Source organism: Ceratotherium simum, chromosome 32 (assembly GCF_057802395.1).
Source record: "Ceratotherium simum simum isolate JZ-2026a chromosome 32, ASM5780239v1, whole genome shotgun sequence".
Classification (NCBI taxonomy): Eukaryota; Metazoa; Chordata; class Mammalia; order Perissodactyla; family Rhinocerotidae; genus Ceratotherium; species Ceratotherium simum.
Window position 1 is genome coordinate 18,879,058 of NC_141931.1, and position 16,321 is coordinate 18,895,378.

Below are 16,321 nucleotides of genomic sequence, written 5' to 3' on the forward strand. Positions count from 1 at the left end.
GGTACATCAGAACATGTCTGAATTCTCATGTGAAACATATTCACTTGAGAAAAAGAAAACGCCTAGAGTTCAAGGCTAATGAAAAGGTCACAAGTGTTAATGTCGTTGATGTGGTATCTCTTGCTTTCGGTTTGCAGCCCGCCGCCCCCCCAGAAGACACCCCAGAGCTGAGCGCGTTTTTGCGAAACTCTACCATCCCTCATCTTGTCAGGAAGAGGGACGTGCCTGTGCCAGAGCTCCACAGACAGAGCCCTGCAAAGATACTGGTGAGTTATCTCAGTGTGCACAGAACTGAGAGAAAAGATGGCATTGGACAGAATTCCCCAATACAGATGGTTTTAACGTCAAGTATTGTTTTTCTGTCTCCTCCAATGGTCAGATACGCCTAACAGTTTTTGGCAGTACATATTGTGAGAAATAAAAAAACGTGTTTCTGTGGGGGCTAAGGAGTATTTGCAATATAACATTTTCACTCTTCTAAACTTGCCATGCAGACCACAGTAGAGAAATAACGGTGGAAACATAAAATGTGACCTTTGATGCATTTCAAGAATGTGAAGACTTCATTGTTAGCTGGTCCCCAGACATTGGGCTGGTAAGAGTTTGAAGTGAGCCTGGAGAAGCTCTGCCCATACAGTGGGTCCCCGGGTGGGTGCACCTCTCCTTGCATCTCACAGTCCTCTGTTTGTCCAGAAGAGACGAGAATGGTGTTTTCACATTTCCTGGGCGAAAACCTCTGCAGAGTCTTCGCACTGGGGTGGTGGCTCTAGCCTGAACTTAGTCAGCCCTTTGCAAAACTATAGACAGCACTCAAGAGTCAGCATTTTCCATTCAGTTCTTCCACTCATTCCAATGTGAATGTTAATGCCACTGAGCTGTACACTTAAAAACGGTTTTTTAAAAATGTATGTCTTAAACGTGCTTTGACATTCATTGATTTCATCTTGAATGTAATGAAAAATTTCGAATGTGGAAATGGACAGAAAAGTACAACAAGCAAGTCTAACTTAATCATTTAAACGTAAATCAAGAGAGGAATGTTTACTCTTATAGAAGTACCTGAAATTACATGGCAAAAAGCTATGGTAGTTGGCAGATTATGATTCAAGTCCCTGTAAATGTTTATAACACTGTAATGTTTTTAAAAATGTAAAAGTAGGGAATCAATATGCTACTGAGTTTAGGATAAATTAATACAATTCTGCATATTATCATTTTTAAAAAGCTTCGAAGAGGAACAATAGGACAGAAAACAATGATTTAAGTCCTGGGGATGTAATTAGTGTACAGCATGGTGACTATAGTTAATAATACCGTATTGCATATGTGAAAGTTGCTAAGTGAGTAAATCTTAAAAGTTCTCATCACAAGAAAAAAAAATTGTAGCTATGTGTGGTGACAGATATTAACTGCACTTATTGTGGTGATCATTTCATCACAATGTATACAAATATCGAATCATGTCATACACCCGAAACTAATATAATGTTGTATGTCAATTATACCTCAATAAAAAAATTTTAATAAATTAATTAATTTTTTGGAAAAAGAAAACAATGGTTGACATCTATAGAATTCTAATATGCAGTATCAATGGGAAAGCCCTTTGGAAAACGAATGTCCAAACAATTTGGAAAATCCATATTTGAATATGTTTTTCAGTTCCACTTTGGCGTATGCCTCGTATACACTGAGGCAGTGGAGATCAATAACTAAAATTCTTTTGAAAATTATATGGTCTTCTGTTGTAGGGTCAGATTTTTTCCCTCCTATTCTCTCTCATTAAAAATTTTTAATGCATGATGATTTTTAACTTCTGAACATCCTAGAAACTTATTACTTGCAATGAGAGTAAGGCAATCATTGATTTCCGTATCTGATTTTGTTAACTCGTGTTTTATTCCCTTTCTCTCTTGTTGGTTCAAAAATTGCAAATCCTACACCTCCCTGTGTCCTCGAGTCAAAACAGTTCTGGATAGAAAGTGATTATGCAAAGTTTATTCTAAAATCAAAAGCTAAATAAGACCTCCTACAGTTTTTGTTTAGTTAAAAACAACTTACTGACTCCCATTTCTGATTAGGAATTTGAAAGTGCAAAATGCCAGCTTCCTGTGTTGGATCATAATTTCCAATTTGCGTAGGAAAAATCTGTATCTGGAACACTGAAATATCATTTCTCCTCCACCTAAGAAAATCCTTGCCCTTCTCATCTGAGGTCAGTGTGACCTTCGCAGTTATCACCTCAGCTCCTCCTCTCCCATCTTTCTTCTCATCCCTTTCACTGCTCATCTTACAGAAACCTTATCTTTCTAACCCTTTTCAGCAATTGATTCTATTGACCACTTCCTGAAACCATCACATCCCTTGGCTTCCCCTAGAATCTTCTCTCCTGGTTCTCTTCCTACCGTTTGTCCTGCCCACTTCTTAGAGTTTTTCAAGGACTTCTCCTCTGCCCATCCTTCAATGCTCCTGTACCTCAGGAGTCCATTCTCAACCCCCTTCTCTTCCCTTTCATTGATTTTGCTCTTTCAGAGAAATTGTTTCCATGATCATAACTCCAGTCATGTCTAGGTGCCTCCTGCCATCTTAGCCCTCCCTTACTGCACTGTAGACTTGAAGAACTCATGTGTACGTTCATCTGGATGTCTGGTAACACCCCAGTCCCAACATGCCCAAAACTCTCTGTCTCCATGACCCCCAAAATGTGCTTCTTCTCTAGAATCCCCTGTCTCAGTAATGTCAGTACCTATCCACCAAGTCTAAGCCAAAAGAGCTCCCTCCATCCTTCCCTCTCCTTCATCCCAATCTCCAATTAGTCACCAAGTATCTATTCTACTTTCTAAACTTCTCTAAAATTCATCCTCCTCTCTCCGTTCCCACTGCCTCAGTTCAGAACCTTATCATTTCTCACCTGGAATTTTGCAAAAAGCCCTTATCATCCTCCTTGCCTCACACTCTCCTCTCTCCATTCTTTCTTCACATATCACCTGTCCCCTAAAATACAAGCCTGATCATATCCCTGGCTTAAAAAGCTTCACGGGCTCCCCTTCTGAATAAAATCTAAACTCTTTGGCACAAATAGGAAGATTCTTTACCACCTAGACTTTCTCTCTGTCGTTTCTCATTTCCGTCTGTCCACCTCACCCCCAAATACCCTTTTCTCCTCTTTCTTGAACATGCACTGGTCTTGTACAAGAGAACCATGTTTCCATATTCCATCCTTCTAAGTAACTCTCTCTCAGCCTTCAAGATTCATCCTAAGCATCACCTTCTCCAAGATCCTCCAACAGAGCTAACTGGGATCACCATCTCCAGGGAGTCTACAAGAATCACCTCTTTCTGACTCTCCTCTTTTGCCTCCAGATGGTGGGATTGGCAATACCTAGCCTGTCGATAATGGAGCGTAGGTAAACATGAGATTCCTCAAAGGTGACACAAACTGCAGAACTTTGAGAATTCCTGATCCTGCTGGAGGCACAAAACACCAAACACCTCAGTGCCCAACTCTAGTAGAACGAGAGCAGCCCACCGTCTGTATTTGGAAACCTCATATAGAAATCTGGCCTTACTGGAATTTATCAGATACACGTTACTGATTGTGCTGATTTTGGAGAATTCCAAGGTTCTGAAAAGGGTTTTCATGGTAATATGTTCCTCAGGTTACTGTAGTTTATCAGCTTCATTAAAGAAAAATGCCTCAGTCAACCACTGCACATAATATCTAATAAACTGATTTTTATTGAACATCCATAGGCCAGTGCCCAGTGCTTGAGATATAAAAAATGAATAAAGCATAGCCCACAAGGTAAATTCAAATCAGTGAGGGAGTACAATTCGAAAAATATTATCCTAGACGTGGGCACACAGAAAATGGATGTGAGGTGTCCATTTGTTTCCTACTGGGATCCAATCAGAAAATACCATTTGATAGAGAGAATGTCGTCATAATGAATACTTTCCAGGAACATGCATTTCAAATATTAAAAATTACCCATTGTGGGGCCGGCCCGGTGGCGCAAGCAGTTGGGTGTGTGCGCTCTGCTGCGGCAGCCCGGGGTTTGCCGGTTCGGATCCCAGGCGCACACCAATGCACCGCTTGTCAGGCCATGCTGTGGCGGCGTCCCATATAAAATAGAGGAAGATGGGTATGGATGTTAGCCCAGGGCCAGTCTTCCTCAGCAAAAGGAGGAGGATAGGCAGATGTTAGCTCAGGACCAATCTTCCTCACAAAAAAAAAAAAGAATTACCCATTGTAAGTTGAGCAACGCCAGGAACTAGTTTAAAAACAGCTTCATGGATGGAACTTACAGAAAACCTTGCTTTATAACCAGGAGGTAATATAGACAGAGAGAAGAATGTTATGGAACAAATGCTTGTGAATGGGTTAATTACATTGGGTCTTTGAGATAACATAGACTCAGGGACCTTCCTCCGAAGCCGTTTCAGGACGTGCTTAGTCCAGGGTTAGGTTACAGGAAATATCTTCCCAAGTTCTGAGAAAATGAAACAGAATAATTGGATCGCTGCTGCCAGAAGATTAAGTCCTTACAAAAGAGCTGAAATTTTATGTTGTATTTTATGTTCCATTTTATCTCCACATTACTGCTAAAGTTGATGCATCATTACTTAACAAACTGTGTTTTTTCTTGGTTGTTTCAATGTATTTGTTCTTTATTTAAATTAATAATTTATGGATTAGGCAATGACTTCTGAGGAAATATAAATAAACTGACTTCAATGTTGATTCTCGACGACACTTTAAAGACATTGGTTTGCCACCGCTGCTGTTGTTTTTTGCAGAATTGTACAAATATCGAGTGCCTACAAATCTCCTGTGTGGTGGGACGACTGGAAGGAGGAGAAAGTGTAGTCCTGAAGGTCAGGTCACGGTTATGGGCCAAGACATTTCTCCAGGTAATAAAAACACGGACGCACATACACACCTCTCCTCACAAGTTCAGCAGCAAGATTTTTCGCTTTTTTTTTTTTGCAAATGATTTTTAAATTTTTAACAATTTTCTATTTTTTATTTTTAAATGTTTTATATTTAATTTTTTAATATTTAAAAATATTTTAAGGGGCTGGCCTGGTGGCGTAGTGGTTAATTTTGCACGTTCTGCTTCAGTGGCCCAAGGTTTGCAAGTTCGGATCCCAGGCGCAGACTTACACACTACTCATCAAGCCATGCTGTGGCAGTGTCCCACATACAAAAAATAGAGGAAAATTGGCACAGATGCTAGCTCAGGGACAATCTTCCTCGAGCAAAAGGAGGAAGATTGGCAACAGATATTAGCTCAAGGCCAAACTTCCTCACCAAAAAAACAAAAGAAAATTAAAATTAAAATTTTTTTAGTTTTTGAGTTTTTAAAAAATTTTTTAAAAGAAATTTCTGTGGAGTTAAGCCAAGATTAGCAGGTCATCTTTCCCATCAGGTGAAGACAGTTTTTCTTCCCAGCTTTTCTGAGATATTATTGACATATAACACATGTAAGTTTAAGGTATATAATGGGATGTTTTGATACACGTATATATTGCAAAATGATTACCACAATAAGGTTAGCTAACACCTCCATCCCCTCACGTATTACTTTTTTGTCTTGGTGTGGTGATAACTTTTAAGAGCTACTCTCTTAACAACTTTCAAGTATCTAACACAGTATTGTTAACTGTAATCACCATGCTGTACATTATATCCCCAGAATTCATTTATCCTATAGCTGAAAGTTTGCACCTTTTGACCAACATCTCCCTATTTCCCTCATCCTCGAGCCCCTGGCAACCATCATTCGATTCTCTATGAGTTCGGCTTTTTTGGATTCCACGTATAAGTGAGTTCATATAGTATTTGTCTTTCTCTGTCTGATTTCTTTCACTTAGCATAATGCCCTCAAGGTCCATCGATGTTGTCACAAGAGGCAGGATTTCTTTCTTTTTTGTGGTTGAATAATAGTCCATTGTATGTACTGGTATGGGTATATATAATATAGAGGTATATAATGTACCATATATAATATATATATGGTATATATTTATATATATACTGTATTTTAGGTGAAGACAATTTAAATATCCCAAGTCCCTAAGACTTGCAGACAGTAACTTAGATTCAAACAAATCTGTTTTGCTCACTGCTATAGAATAGTATTTCCTCAGTAAATATTAGTTAATGAAGTGATGGTGAGCACAAGAACGCAGTTCAAGCCATATGCCCAGAAAAGTAAAAATAGAAATCAATTTAGAAGGGAAAAGGGAGATTGTCCTAGAAAGTTCCTCTTGTCTGGTGATCCCACAGCCTGAGCTCCAGCCAGGATGGCATCTCAGTGAACTTCCAGGTACGTGTGATGTGTAGATTCCTCTCTGCTCTGGCTTGTCTGCACTTTGGCATCCTACAGTGCCGTAGACAATTCCTTCAATTGTGTGTATTTTAAAGGCTTTAAATCTCTTTTATATTAAGCAGATTAATTTTTGCATTTGGAAAGAGCTATTTACTACTTAAATGATACTACTGTGTTGTGACTTTGTTGTTTTAGAAGAATTTAGGGAAAAAAAAACTAAATTAAACTCCTACAAGTCTCTACATTTGTGCTCTTATTTTAACTGCTAAAAAAATTCATTTGGTTCCTTGTGCCGTAGAAAATCAAATGGTAAAATCCTTTTGAGTCTAGCTAATAACTATAGAATTTTGCATCTCTAGATGTCCATGTTTTCTGATTCAAAATACTTCTGTAGTCTCATAAATCTTATTTAATTTTGTTTCTAAAATAAATAGGAGGAAAATTAAATTTATTTTTAAAAAGGTTATTGTGAAGCCTTATTCTATTTTTTTTTTTTTTTGAACCTAAGGCAGAGTTTCTTCAACCTCAGTGCTATTGATATTTTGGATCAGATAATTCCGTTATGGGGGCTGTCCTGTGCATTATGGGATGTTTAGCATCATCCCTGTCCTCTGCACTGGATGCCAGTAGCAACCCCCCTCCAGTTGTGACAACCAAAAATGTCTTCAGACATTGCCAGTGTCCCCTGGGAGCAAAATCAATGTCCCCTCAACTTTCAACCAGTGACCTAAGGAGAAGTGCAGTGCACAATTTATTTGACTTTTTTTTTTTAAGTTAAACCATTATTTATTCATTCACTCAACAAATATTTATGGAGTGCCAACTATGAGGCAGGCACCACTTCAGGGACCACTTGCACTCCATCAATTTGCTCAAGGTCACTCTGCTTTTTGGCTGTTATTTCTTATCTAAGAGTTAGGGATAGGAGTCTTACTAAATTCCGAAGTCCACACGGTCTAAATGACAACCATACATTCCTCCTATTACTTTGGGTATCACATCCTACTGAAATGAGGGAGAACAACTTTTTGGTAAAGCAGGACTAAAATCATTACAACGCTACAGTCAAGGGAAAAATGATTAGTTCATATGGCGTGTGTCAGCTCTAGGCGTAACATTATATTCCAGTAGAAGGCCCCTAGAGTGAAAATTACATCTTTGTTTTCCTTATAAAGAAGACAGTGAGTCTGGAAGAAGTCAGTAGCAATTGAGGGTCTTTGCAAACAATAAATATTTAGCACAAGTAGCGTCAGACCAGAACAATCTGCACGGACATTCTGAAGTCCTACCAGAGCAACGTGTCACTTCCAAAGATACAGAATAGAATGGCTCAAGTCACTGCATGCTCGCCCATAGCCATAGCCCAGATTTCTGTACATCCACAGTTTCTGCTTATTCCAGTCTTGAAAGCTGACTGCCAAAGAGGAGTGCATTATTGCAAACTCTCTCAAAGCATATACTATATATTGGAGGTCTTGAACAGTTTTGTCACGCAACCCAGAAGGAGGCAAACATTGTCTGCCTTCCTAATCCAGGCTAGAAAGTTTACAATTCTTGGTTGACATGATTTGCTGCATTATGTTTGTTTCTGGCCACATGGTGAACGTGCAAACTGATCATAAAAAGATTTTATTTAGATTAATCCTAAATGACCCCCGGTTTGTGATTCTTGCTTGAAACAGCAACCTCCTTTACCACTTACAGTTTTACAGTCACTGATTAAGTCTTGTCATCTCACAATGCTTTGTTTCTGGTTAATGTTCAGTATTTAAACATGGGCTATATAAAGTGGATATATGGTTCACAGTAACTCTTGATAAAGAATCAAGCAGTGGGAAGTGAGAGTAAGAGAGCTCATGATGTCACCAGCCACAATGATTATTTAACCAACTCAAAAGTCTCGCTCTCCATGCCATCCGTTACCAGCTCTGTAACTTTTATTAGTACGATGACCATAAGCAAATCATTGTGCAAAAGTACCTAATGGAGGCAGCCGGTGGGCTGCATACCATGGTTTAAATGATGTGGCCATGACAGAGGAATTGGGCATTTTCTGAGGATTAATAGCTAATGGGGGCAGTTTGAAGGTCCAAGATGTTGTCGAGGGATATTAACTCCAGCTGCTTTTTCAATCCTAAATTGCCTACAGTATGGCAGTGATTGCTATTACATGAGTAGATTGCTATATGGAAGAGGAGATTTTTTTTTAATGTAAGAATAATATAGTCATGATGTAAAGAGCACTTCTGAAAGCCTTTAACTTTGAACCTGGAATCAATAATATGACTCTGCTCTTAATTGTTTTTCACGAGCAAAATACTTACCTGTGTCATGCATTTGACCTACAACAACAGGACTAGTGTGTCTTTGGTGCCCACCCAGCCGATCAGAGCATAATAGCTCATATTTCCCACTCCTTGGAGCTCCAGAGCATCTTAGAAAAAATGAAAAAGGGTGGAAGAAACCTTGGTTTTGGAGAATCATTTAAAATAAAGAACAGATCCATCTATGAGTTGTATTGTTGACAGGCTATTTGCCTACCACTGAATTTGTTCAAGCACCAGACTGGCAATTCCATCGCTGAATTAGATAGCGGAGGTGAGAGCATGTCGGTAGCCTGTTATCATGAACTGCAGCTCTCACTTAATATCACTACCTTCTCTTGCAACTTCCTGAACTTCCTAATCTAGTTAATGGGGGAGGGAGTCCAATTCAATAATCGAAAGAATTACACCTTTTATAAGGTGCTACCAAATGGGTGGATGTTGATGGGGCGGGTCGTGGAGTAACCGGAACATCTAATGTCTTCATTCACTGTCCATTCGTGTGGTTGGTCAACCAGGATTGATGAAGCCCTCCCGTGCTTGCTGTTCTAGGCGCTGGGGAAGACATAAACACTGAAAACAATTGGATAGCTGCCAGTATAACTTTCAAAAGCTTGACATGGAGTATATTTGAATAAATATTTTTAATTTCAGAGAAAAAATGATCCCTATTCTCTTGCATCCCTGGTGTCCTTTGAAGTTAGGAAGATGCCTTATAAAGATCAGCCAGCAAAACTCCCAGAAGGAAGCATAGTGGTGAGTATCCTAAAAATATATAGGCACAAATAATTTCATTGAAATAATTATATTTTAAATCACTGTTCAGTTTGTGCTAGGCTTACGTGCTTATTACATTGACTTGAGAAAAGTTTTCCTCTCTACATCACAATTTTCTTATTTCAGTCTGGAAATTTCTTAGTGTCATTTGATCAGATTCTTAAACTTTCAACATAAATTTCTACCAAAAAAATCACAAGGTAGGACTAATACCATTTTTTAATCAAGGCATTTTGTTGGAAAGAAGTCCAGATAGCGATGATCGTTATAACGAAATTGTACTGATGGTTTAATTTTAAACGCAGTTCAATGAGTGATGTAGGGAGGGCGGATTCTCTTCCTTAGCAACAGCTGCCATAGACCAGTTGCGTGAACACGTACAGTTGTCTTTCCTGTACACATGAGCTTCATTTGATTGAAATGTTATTTTAAAAAATTGAAGCTATTACACATTAGTGACACCCAAGTATCTGTCACAGCACAACTGCTGACATCCTCAGCAACCTGGCAAGGCCACGCAGAGCAGAGGGGAGAATGGATGAGAGGGGAAGAGCTGGCACAATCACCAAAACTCCATCTTTCCAGTGAAAGTGATCACAGCAGCCAGGAGTCTGGGAAACAGTATTAAGGTTTACCCCTTCATCTCTTGGTCATTCCATTGATATTTACAACCCACGCTTGAACTCTGGTCCCCAGATCCTTGTTACTCATAGTGGGGTTTGCAGACCAGCAGCATCAGCATCACCTAAGAAATTGCTAGAAATTCAAAAACAGGCCCCACTCCAGTCCTGCTGACTCAGAATCTGTGTTTAATCAAAATCATTGAGGCATGATGTGGACAGTCAAGTTTGAGAAGCACTGCTTTGGATGGTATATAAGTTGATATTATTGTCATTTCTTATCAGCCTAAGTCTTAAAATATAATTGTAATATTTAGTCTTTCTAATCTAATCTACTTTTAGTGATTTAAATTAAATTAATCTATTGATTTGTGATTTTCAACCTTGAGAATGCGAAAAATCATCACTCATGTGACTTTAAAGATGCATACATGCTAAGACCTCACACCGAATATCAGGATTGAGTGTGTCTGGCGTGGGGCCCTGGCTCTGTGTTGTAAGTGACAATTCTGCAGTGAAACTAGGATTGAGAACCTCACACAGGCAGGCAGCACAGAGGAAAACCCACAGCTTTCGAAACAGATTCTCCTGGGCTTCCTCCTGGCTCCACCCTGCTGTAATTAGGATACCTTCAGGAGCTCGCTCTACTTTGCTGAGGCTGTTAAGCATATTCACCTGAAAGGATTATTAAGAAGATTAATAAAATTATGTATATAAAGCCCTAGCATTGTACCTGGACCAAGGTAAATCTCAAGTCTCAGTAATAGTAACCCTCCCAAAATGTCTCACCTTCCCTGGCTAGGTCAAGTGAGCCCAAATCGAAAATGTGGATAGATTTGCACAGTCAAAATATTTCAGTGAACTTTGGTGGCCTTCTAAAGCAAGCACTGCCACATCTTTCTTCTTTCAGCTTTCTTCTCTCTCTCACAAGATGTCTGCTGTCGTTTGGATTTATGTTCCTCTTAGAAAACAGAGGCTTTGGGTTTTTAATATAGAATGTTCCTCCAAAGAGGTTCAAAGGGTTGTGGCTCTAAGGGAGATAAATCTGGGCCCTTTTGTTTTCTCTGAGCATATGTTCCATAACAGAAACATATGTTACAGTCGATCCCATCAACTGTATTGCGTCTTTCTGTGCTGGCCACAGGTGACAGCCTGCTGTTCTCCACTCAACTCAAAAGATCCACAAAATCATCAATGTATGTTTCCCCCATCCCCGCCACCCTTGTTATTGCATTTTTTTTTTAAAGTCTTGTTACCTGATGTAGATGATTTACCACACTATTTCTGGAAATGTTATTGGAAAAATGTTTAGGAATGCAGGTGTTTTCAGGTCTCCCAATATTACCTAACTGAAGAAGATCTTGCCAGTAGGAAGTTAGCTATGCACTACAGGGCAACAATTTTTCTGTGGCTTGCTTTTGAAGAACTGTACTTGGAGCTGGCAGACATTTTTTATAGCGAGTTCTTCTCAAAGGTCTTGTCATTCTTATCTTGAAAAGAGCCCAGCAGAAGGGAATTGCTTTAAGGTGGTAGAATCCGTTGGAATAGGTAGTTTGTGACTCATCAAAGTTCCAATTTATACTCCGCCACTGGGGAAAGTCTCTCCGTTCCTTCTTTTGTAATGAGGCTCAATAATATTTGCTTGTCTTCCTAGGTCCTTGTGTGGGATGTCTAGTTTATTTGTGCTCTCTTTTCAACATTGTCATAATTCAACCATTTCTTGAGCCCTACATAAGCGTTACATATTGAAGAAAATAGCAATTCCCAACTGCTACTTGCATAGGGTCTACGTCTGTAACAAATGAACTTCTCATGCGACATGACACTTGTCATGTTCAGAGATGAGGATAAGGTTGCACAATGCAAAGGGATACAGCTGAACACGGAATCGTTATAGTGCAGCAGAAAAAAAAATTATTCAGTGATTTGAACACTGTTTTTTGCTTACCAATGAACTTTGGCATTTGCGTGTCATGCAACTAAAACGGAATTCCTTTATTTACATCTGGAAGAGAATATTATTGTCTAGTATAACTCCAAAGGTAGTTATTATAAAATATTTAATGAAAATTCTTATTTAAAATGCATACATAAACTGTGAATCCATTTGATTTTCAAAATTGTTAGTAAAACTTCAGGACCTTAAAATGGAATTCTCATATTAAACAATTGTTTCGAGTTCAAACTCGTGATAGGGATTACTTATCTCATAGGAGCTATTTAAATGTTGTTAACATGTGTGTTCAGCTAGTCCACTTTATGTTATTGTTTAGTTTTAAACGGCACTGTAGGTAGACTGTCTTGGTACATTTATTTAAAACATTCTTGTGACCTCACTGAAGTATGTTTACACAAGATTTTTTGATACATAAATACGGATGTCAACATTAATTACAAATATATTAGTTGCAAATACAAGGGAGCTTTTTCATTCTACCTTGGTATTTTGTCAAAATATACAAAAACATATCATAAATGTCAATGATAAAACGTAGGCGTATTAAAGACTTATTTATGGTCTTTCAACCCTAATAAAGAACAACAAGATTTATGACATAATGAAGGTAAGATTAAATGTTTCCCACTTAGCATCACTTTAAGAAAATATAAACTGCTTACAATTTATGGATCCGACATCCCAAAATTGCAGTTAATTAAGTGAATTGTTTAAATTTTATACTATTTCTTTAAATAGCTACAGGATCTTGATACACAAAAATGAATTAAAATGGTTTGTTGATTAGTTGGCACGTGATTGAATTTTTCTCCCTAAATTTTAAGTACTTCTGTTAGTCAACATTACCCTTCTTTCTTAAAGCAGTTCAAATATGTAATCACAAGCCCGTGTTCTTAAATTAATCCTTTAGTCCAAAATATACCCCATCTTCCGTCTTGCCCACCTTGATGAAGGACTCTTATGAAGAGGGACTTGAATAATTTGGCTATCACAACATTGTATGAGGTTATACAAAATATTCTGGAGCTGTGCAGTCCAATATGGTGGCTCCTCGCCACATGTGGATCGCGAGTGCCTGACATGTGGCTAGTGCAGTCCAATATGGTGGCTACTCGCCACATGTGGATAGCGAGTGCCTGACAAAGAACTGGACTAGTCATTGTATTTCATCTTAACTCATCTAAATGTAAACTTAAGACTGTAGACGTATAAAATATTTTTTCCATTAAACATAGCTTTGATAAGACTACGTTTCACTTTAACCATTAAAAATCTAGCATTTGTCACGTGCTGCAAGGGTAAAATACACACTGGATTTTGGAGACTTAGTAAAAATAAAAAAAGAATGTGAAATATCTTATGAATACTTTTATCTCAATTGCATGTTGAAATGACAATAGTTGGATATTTAGGGTTAAATAAAATATACTATTAAAATGAATGGCCCATGTTTCTTTTTACTCCTTGTTAATGTGGCTACTATAAAATTTTAAATTACACGCGTGGCTTGCATTATATTTCTGTTGGACAGCACTGGCCTAGAGCAGGATTATAGAAGGGTTCCAGCTTGCAGCTGATGATATTATCTACAGAGCTTCAAGGAACATGAAGTCTTTAATAAATCTCATTTGAAATGAATGAGAAATTTTTACTATGAATCAATGTTTAGTCATTAGAAACTCTAAAATTGAAGACCTATTTTCTCATTATTTGTTATCCAGTGGATAATCTAAGCTTCTTGTGGGCTTGTCAAAATGAGCTGCAAGACAAATATAAACATTAGGAAGAGCAAAGTTTTGGGATTTTTCAACATTTTATTTCTTGGCCAACTTTTCCCAAAACGATTCTGCAATTTCCACAGCACTAATACAAATTTAAATAAACTTCAGTCCCATAAAAATGATCAATTAAATCTTTTCCTTTTAAGCTTGGCTATGCAGTTCAAGTTTCTAGTTTATTTATGTAGAGCATCAAGTGTCAGGAAAAGCTTTGCTTTACCTGTTTCCACCTGCAGAGGAAATGCCCCATTGCCATTTCCAGACGTGAATATGTCACGTGACTCCCTGGTCAATGTGTTCTCAGAAAGACCTTTTTTTCCAAGACATGTATCCCTCTTCCAATGATGTGTTACATTTGACTCTTTACCACTTCTTTCCAGCAATATCCATCTAGCTCCTCTGCACTGAAAATCTGAAGACATGCTTGGGTCGTTATTGTTGGTTTTCTATATTTCCTCTATCCTTAGTGTAGTGACTTCTTGACTACGCAGTGAAAAGCCTGGATAAGTTTAGGAAAACACCAAGAGCGAAGGAAAGTCTCTGCAGCAGCACCCATTTTAGATTGAGAAGATTAGGCAGCCTTAGTGCCACATGGATGTCTTAAAGGCAGCAGGCAAGGATTGCAGAATGCAGGCGTAGGGGAAAGTCACTCTTGAGTTTGCCTTCCTTTAAAACTATTTATCTCCCTTCCTCTTAGTTAATTACATATGATGACATATAGGAAATGTAGATGACATGCATAATCTAACACTTTACAGTACTTAGAGAAAGAGTATGAAGTGGTATTTTTTAAATGAACGTAATGTTACTGGAAGCAGACTGACCGCAGTTTCGAGCATGAGAATTTCAGAATTTGGGGGACTGAAAAGGACAGTCGTGATCATCTACTCCTAGATTGTTGTAAGACTGCTGTCCGAATCTTCAAAAGCACATGTAAGTGAAAAGCCAGTAGATTTTGCAGCCATATCTATAAAGCTGTTTCCTGCTTCACGGGAACCTAATAAGCATATCACAGTCAATTTAATGTTTTATTTGTACTTTTCCATCACTGCTGCAAAAAAAACCCTTCAGATATCATTATTAGGTGTTTGTTAGTGACCTCCCCTGCTTGTTTTTACAGATAGGCCAGTTTTAGAGATAATTCACAAAAACCTGCAATAGCCAAGTGACGAAGGGACCCAGCAAAGTGCTCAGTGGGTATTCTCCCATTCCATTCCTTTTTATTAAACTAAAAATTTGAACAGCCTATGGCCCTTATTTCAGCTCCTTTACCCTTTTTTTTTTAACTTATAAAACTAGGACTGCTTCCTATGTTTAACATGAAACAGCAGAGGTGACTTAAGAATTAATTAGGTAAATCAGAAGATTGAGAAGCATCCGTAAATTACCTATTAATAAATTGTGGTGATCTCTAATATATGCACAAAACATAGACTGAAACTATGCTATTTCCTCAGTAGACTTAGAACTTAGGGGGAAGAAACATTTATAAGAAACCTCTGAATTGTTCATGGCTCCAGATTTCTCTCTCCTGGGTCATTGTAACTAGCCCGTGAATGCATGATCACTGCTGTCCCTTGTAGTTCCAAAATTCTGAAATTCTCCTTACGAAAACTGTGTCAGTCTGCTTCCGATAACATCAGGGTCATTTTAAAATACCACTTCATGCCCTTTCTCTGAGCACCTTAAGATGTTAGGATTGAGCCTTGATTTCAGACATGTTATCAGATGTAACTCACTAAAGGAAAGGGACATACAGAGAAGTGATCGAGAAGTGATCTAGTCCCTGACTTGCTCATGTAGCCGTATACAAGCAAAGGATCGTTTTAGAATAAATTACTTAGCTGCAGAATCCCGGTGGCATTGTGACAGCTTTGAGTCCTTGCAATGCATTTCTTCAGTATATGTACCATGTGTCCTGTCCTTAAACTGTGGCAAGCAGGGTGAGTATAATCCCACCGTGGTTAGGAAATGTGGCACTTCCTACTGATGTGTCCCATGAGATAGGGACAAAGCTGGCAAAGAAAGTTAACAGGCAGAGGAAGAAAGTATAATGGCGAGTAGGTTATGGTCAGCCTTTTTCTCATCAAGAGCATGAATCAAGTCCCTGGCACTGTTACCCGTGTGGAATGACTAGCAGTCTCAATATTAGTCTGGATATAAATGATATTTGAGGCCAGAGAAGCAAGTGAATTAAGTCACAGTATGTCCACTGCATAGGAGAAGTGAAACAAGAGGAGAGAGCAATAAAAACCCTGACAAACTGAGAAGAGTATAGGCAGGATGCTTAAATCTGGTTAAGAAGGCAGAAGCAAAGAAGTGAACATGGTCGGGGCCCAATACTGTGGGGTTGCAGGCTATGAAAACACCTGTGTTTACGGCCGTGGAAAGTTCCAGAGCCACCAACCTTCATCATGAGTTCATCCTCTCCCGACTGGTGGATTATAGGATGGTGGCCTAGGGTCCTTGAACGTTGTCAGGATTGGATTCATGATCTTTCCAGCAAATGTACTTAAAACGAGGCAGCTTG

General features: G+C 38.6%; 1 protein-coding gene across 2 annotated transcripts in view; it reads left to right on the top strand.

The window, feature by feature from the left end:
- Positions 1 to 16,321, top strand: part of ITGA8 (integrin subunit alpha 8) — a 163,284-nt gene that overhangs the window by 141,238 nt on the left and 5,725 nt on the right. For both annotated transcript variants that reach the window (XM_087420790.1, XM_004425338.3), the window contains exons 26-28: positions 138 to 266; positions 4,801 to 4,914; positions 9,314 to 9,415. In XM_087420790.1, coding sequence (XP_087276916.1) covers positions 138 to 266; positions 4,801 to 4,914; positions 9,314 to 9,415 — 345 coding nt within the window. The remainder of the gene's footprint in view (positions 1 to 137; positions 267 to 4,800; positions 4,915 to 9,313; positions 9,416 to 16,321) is intronic.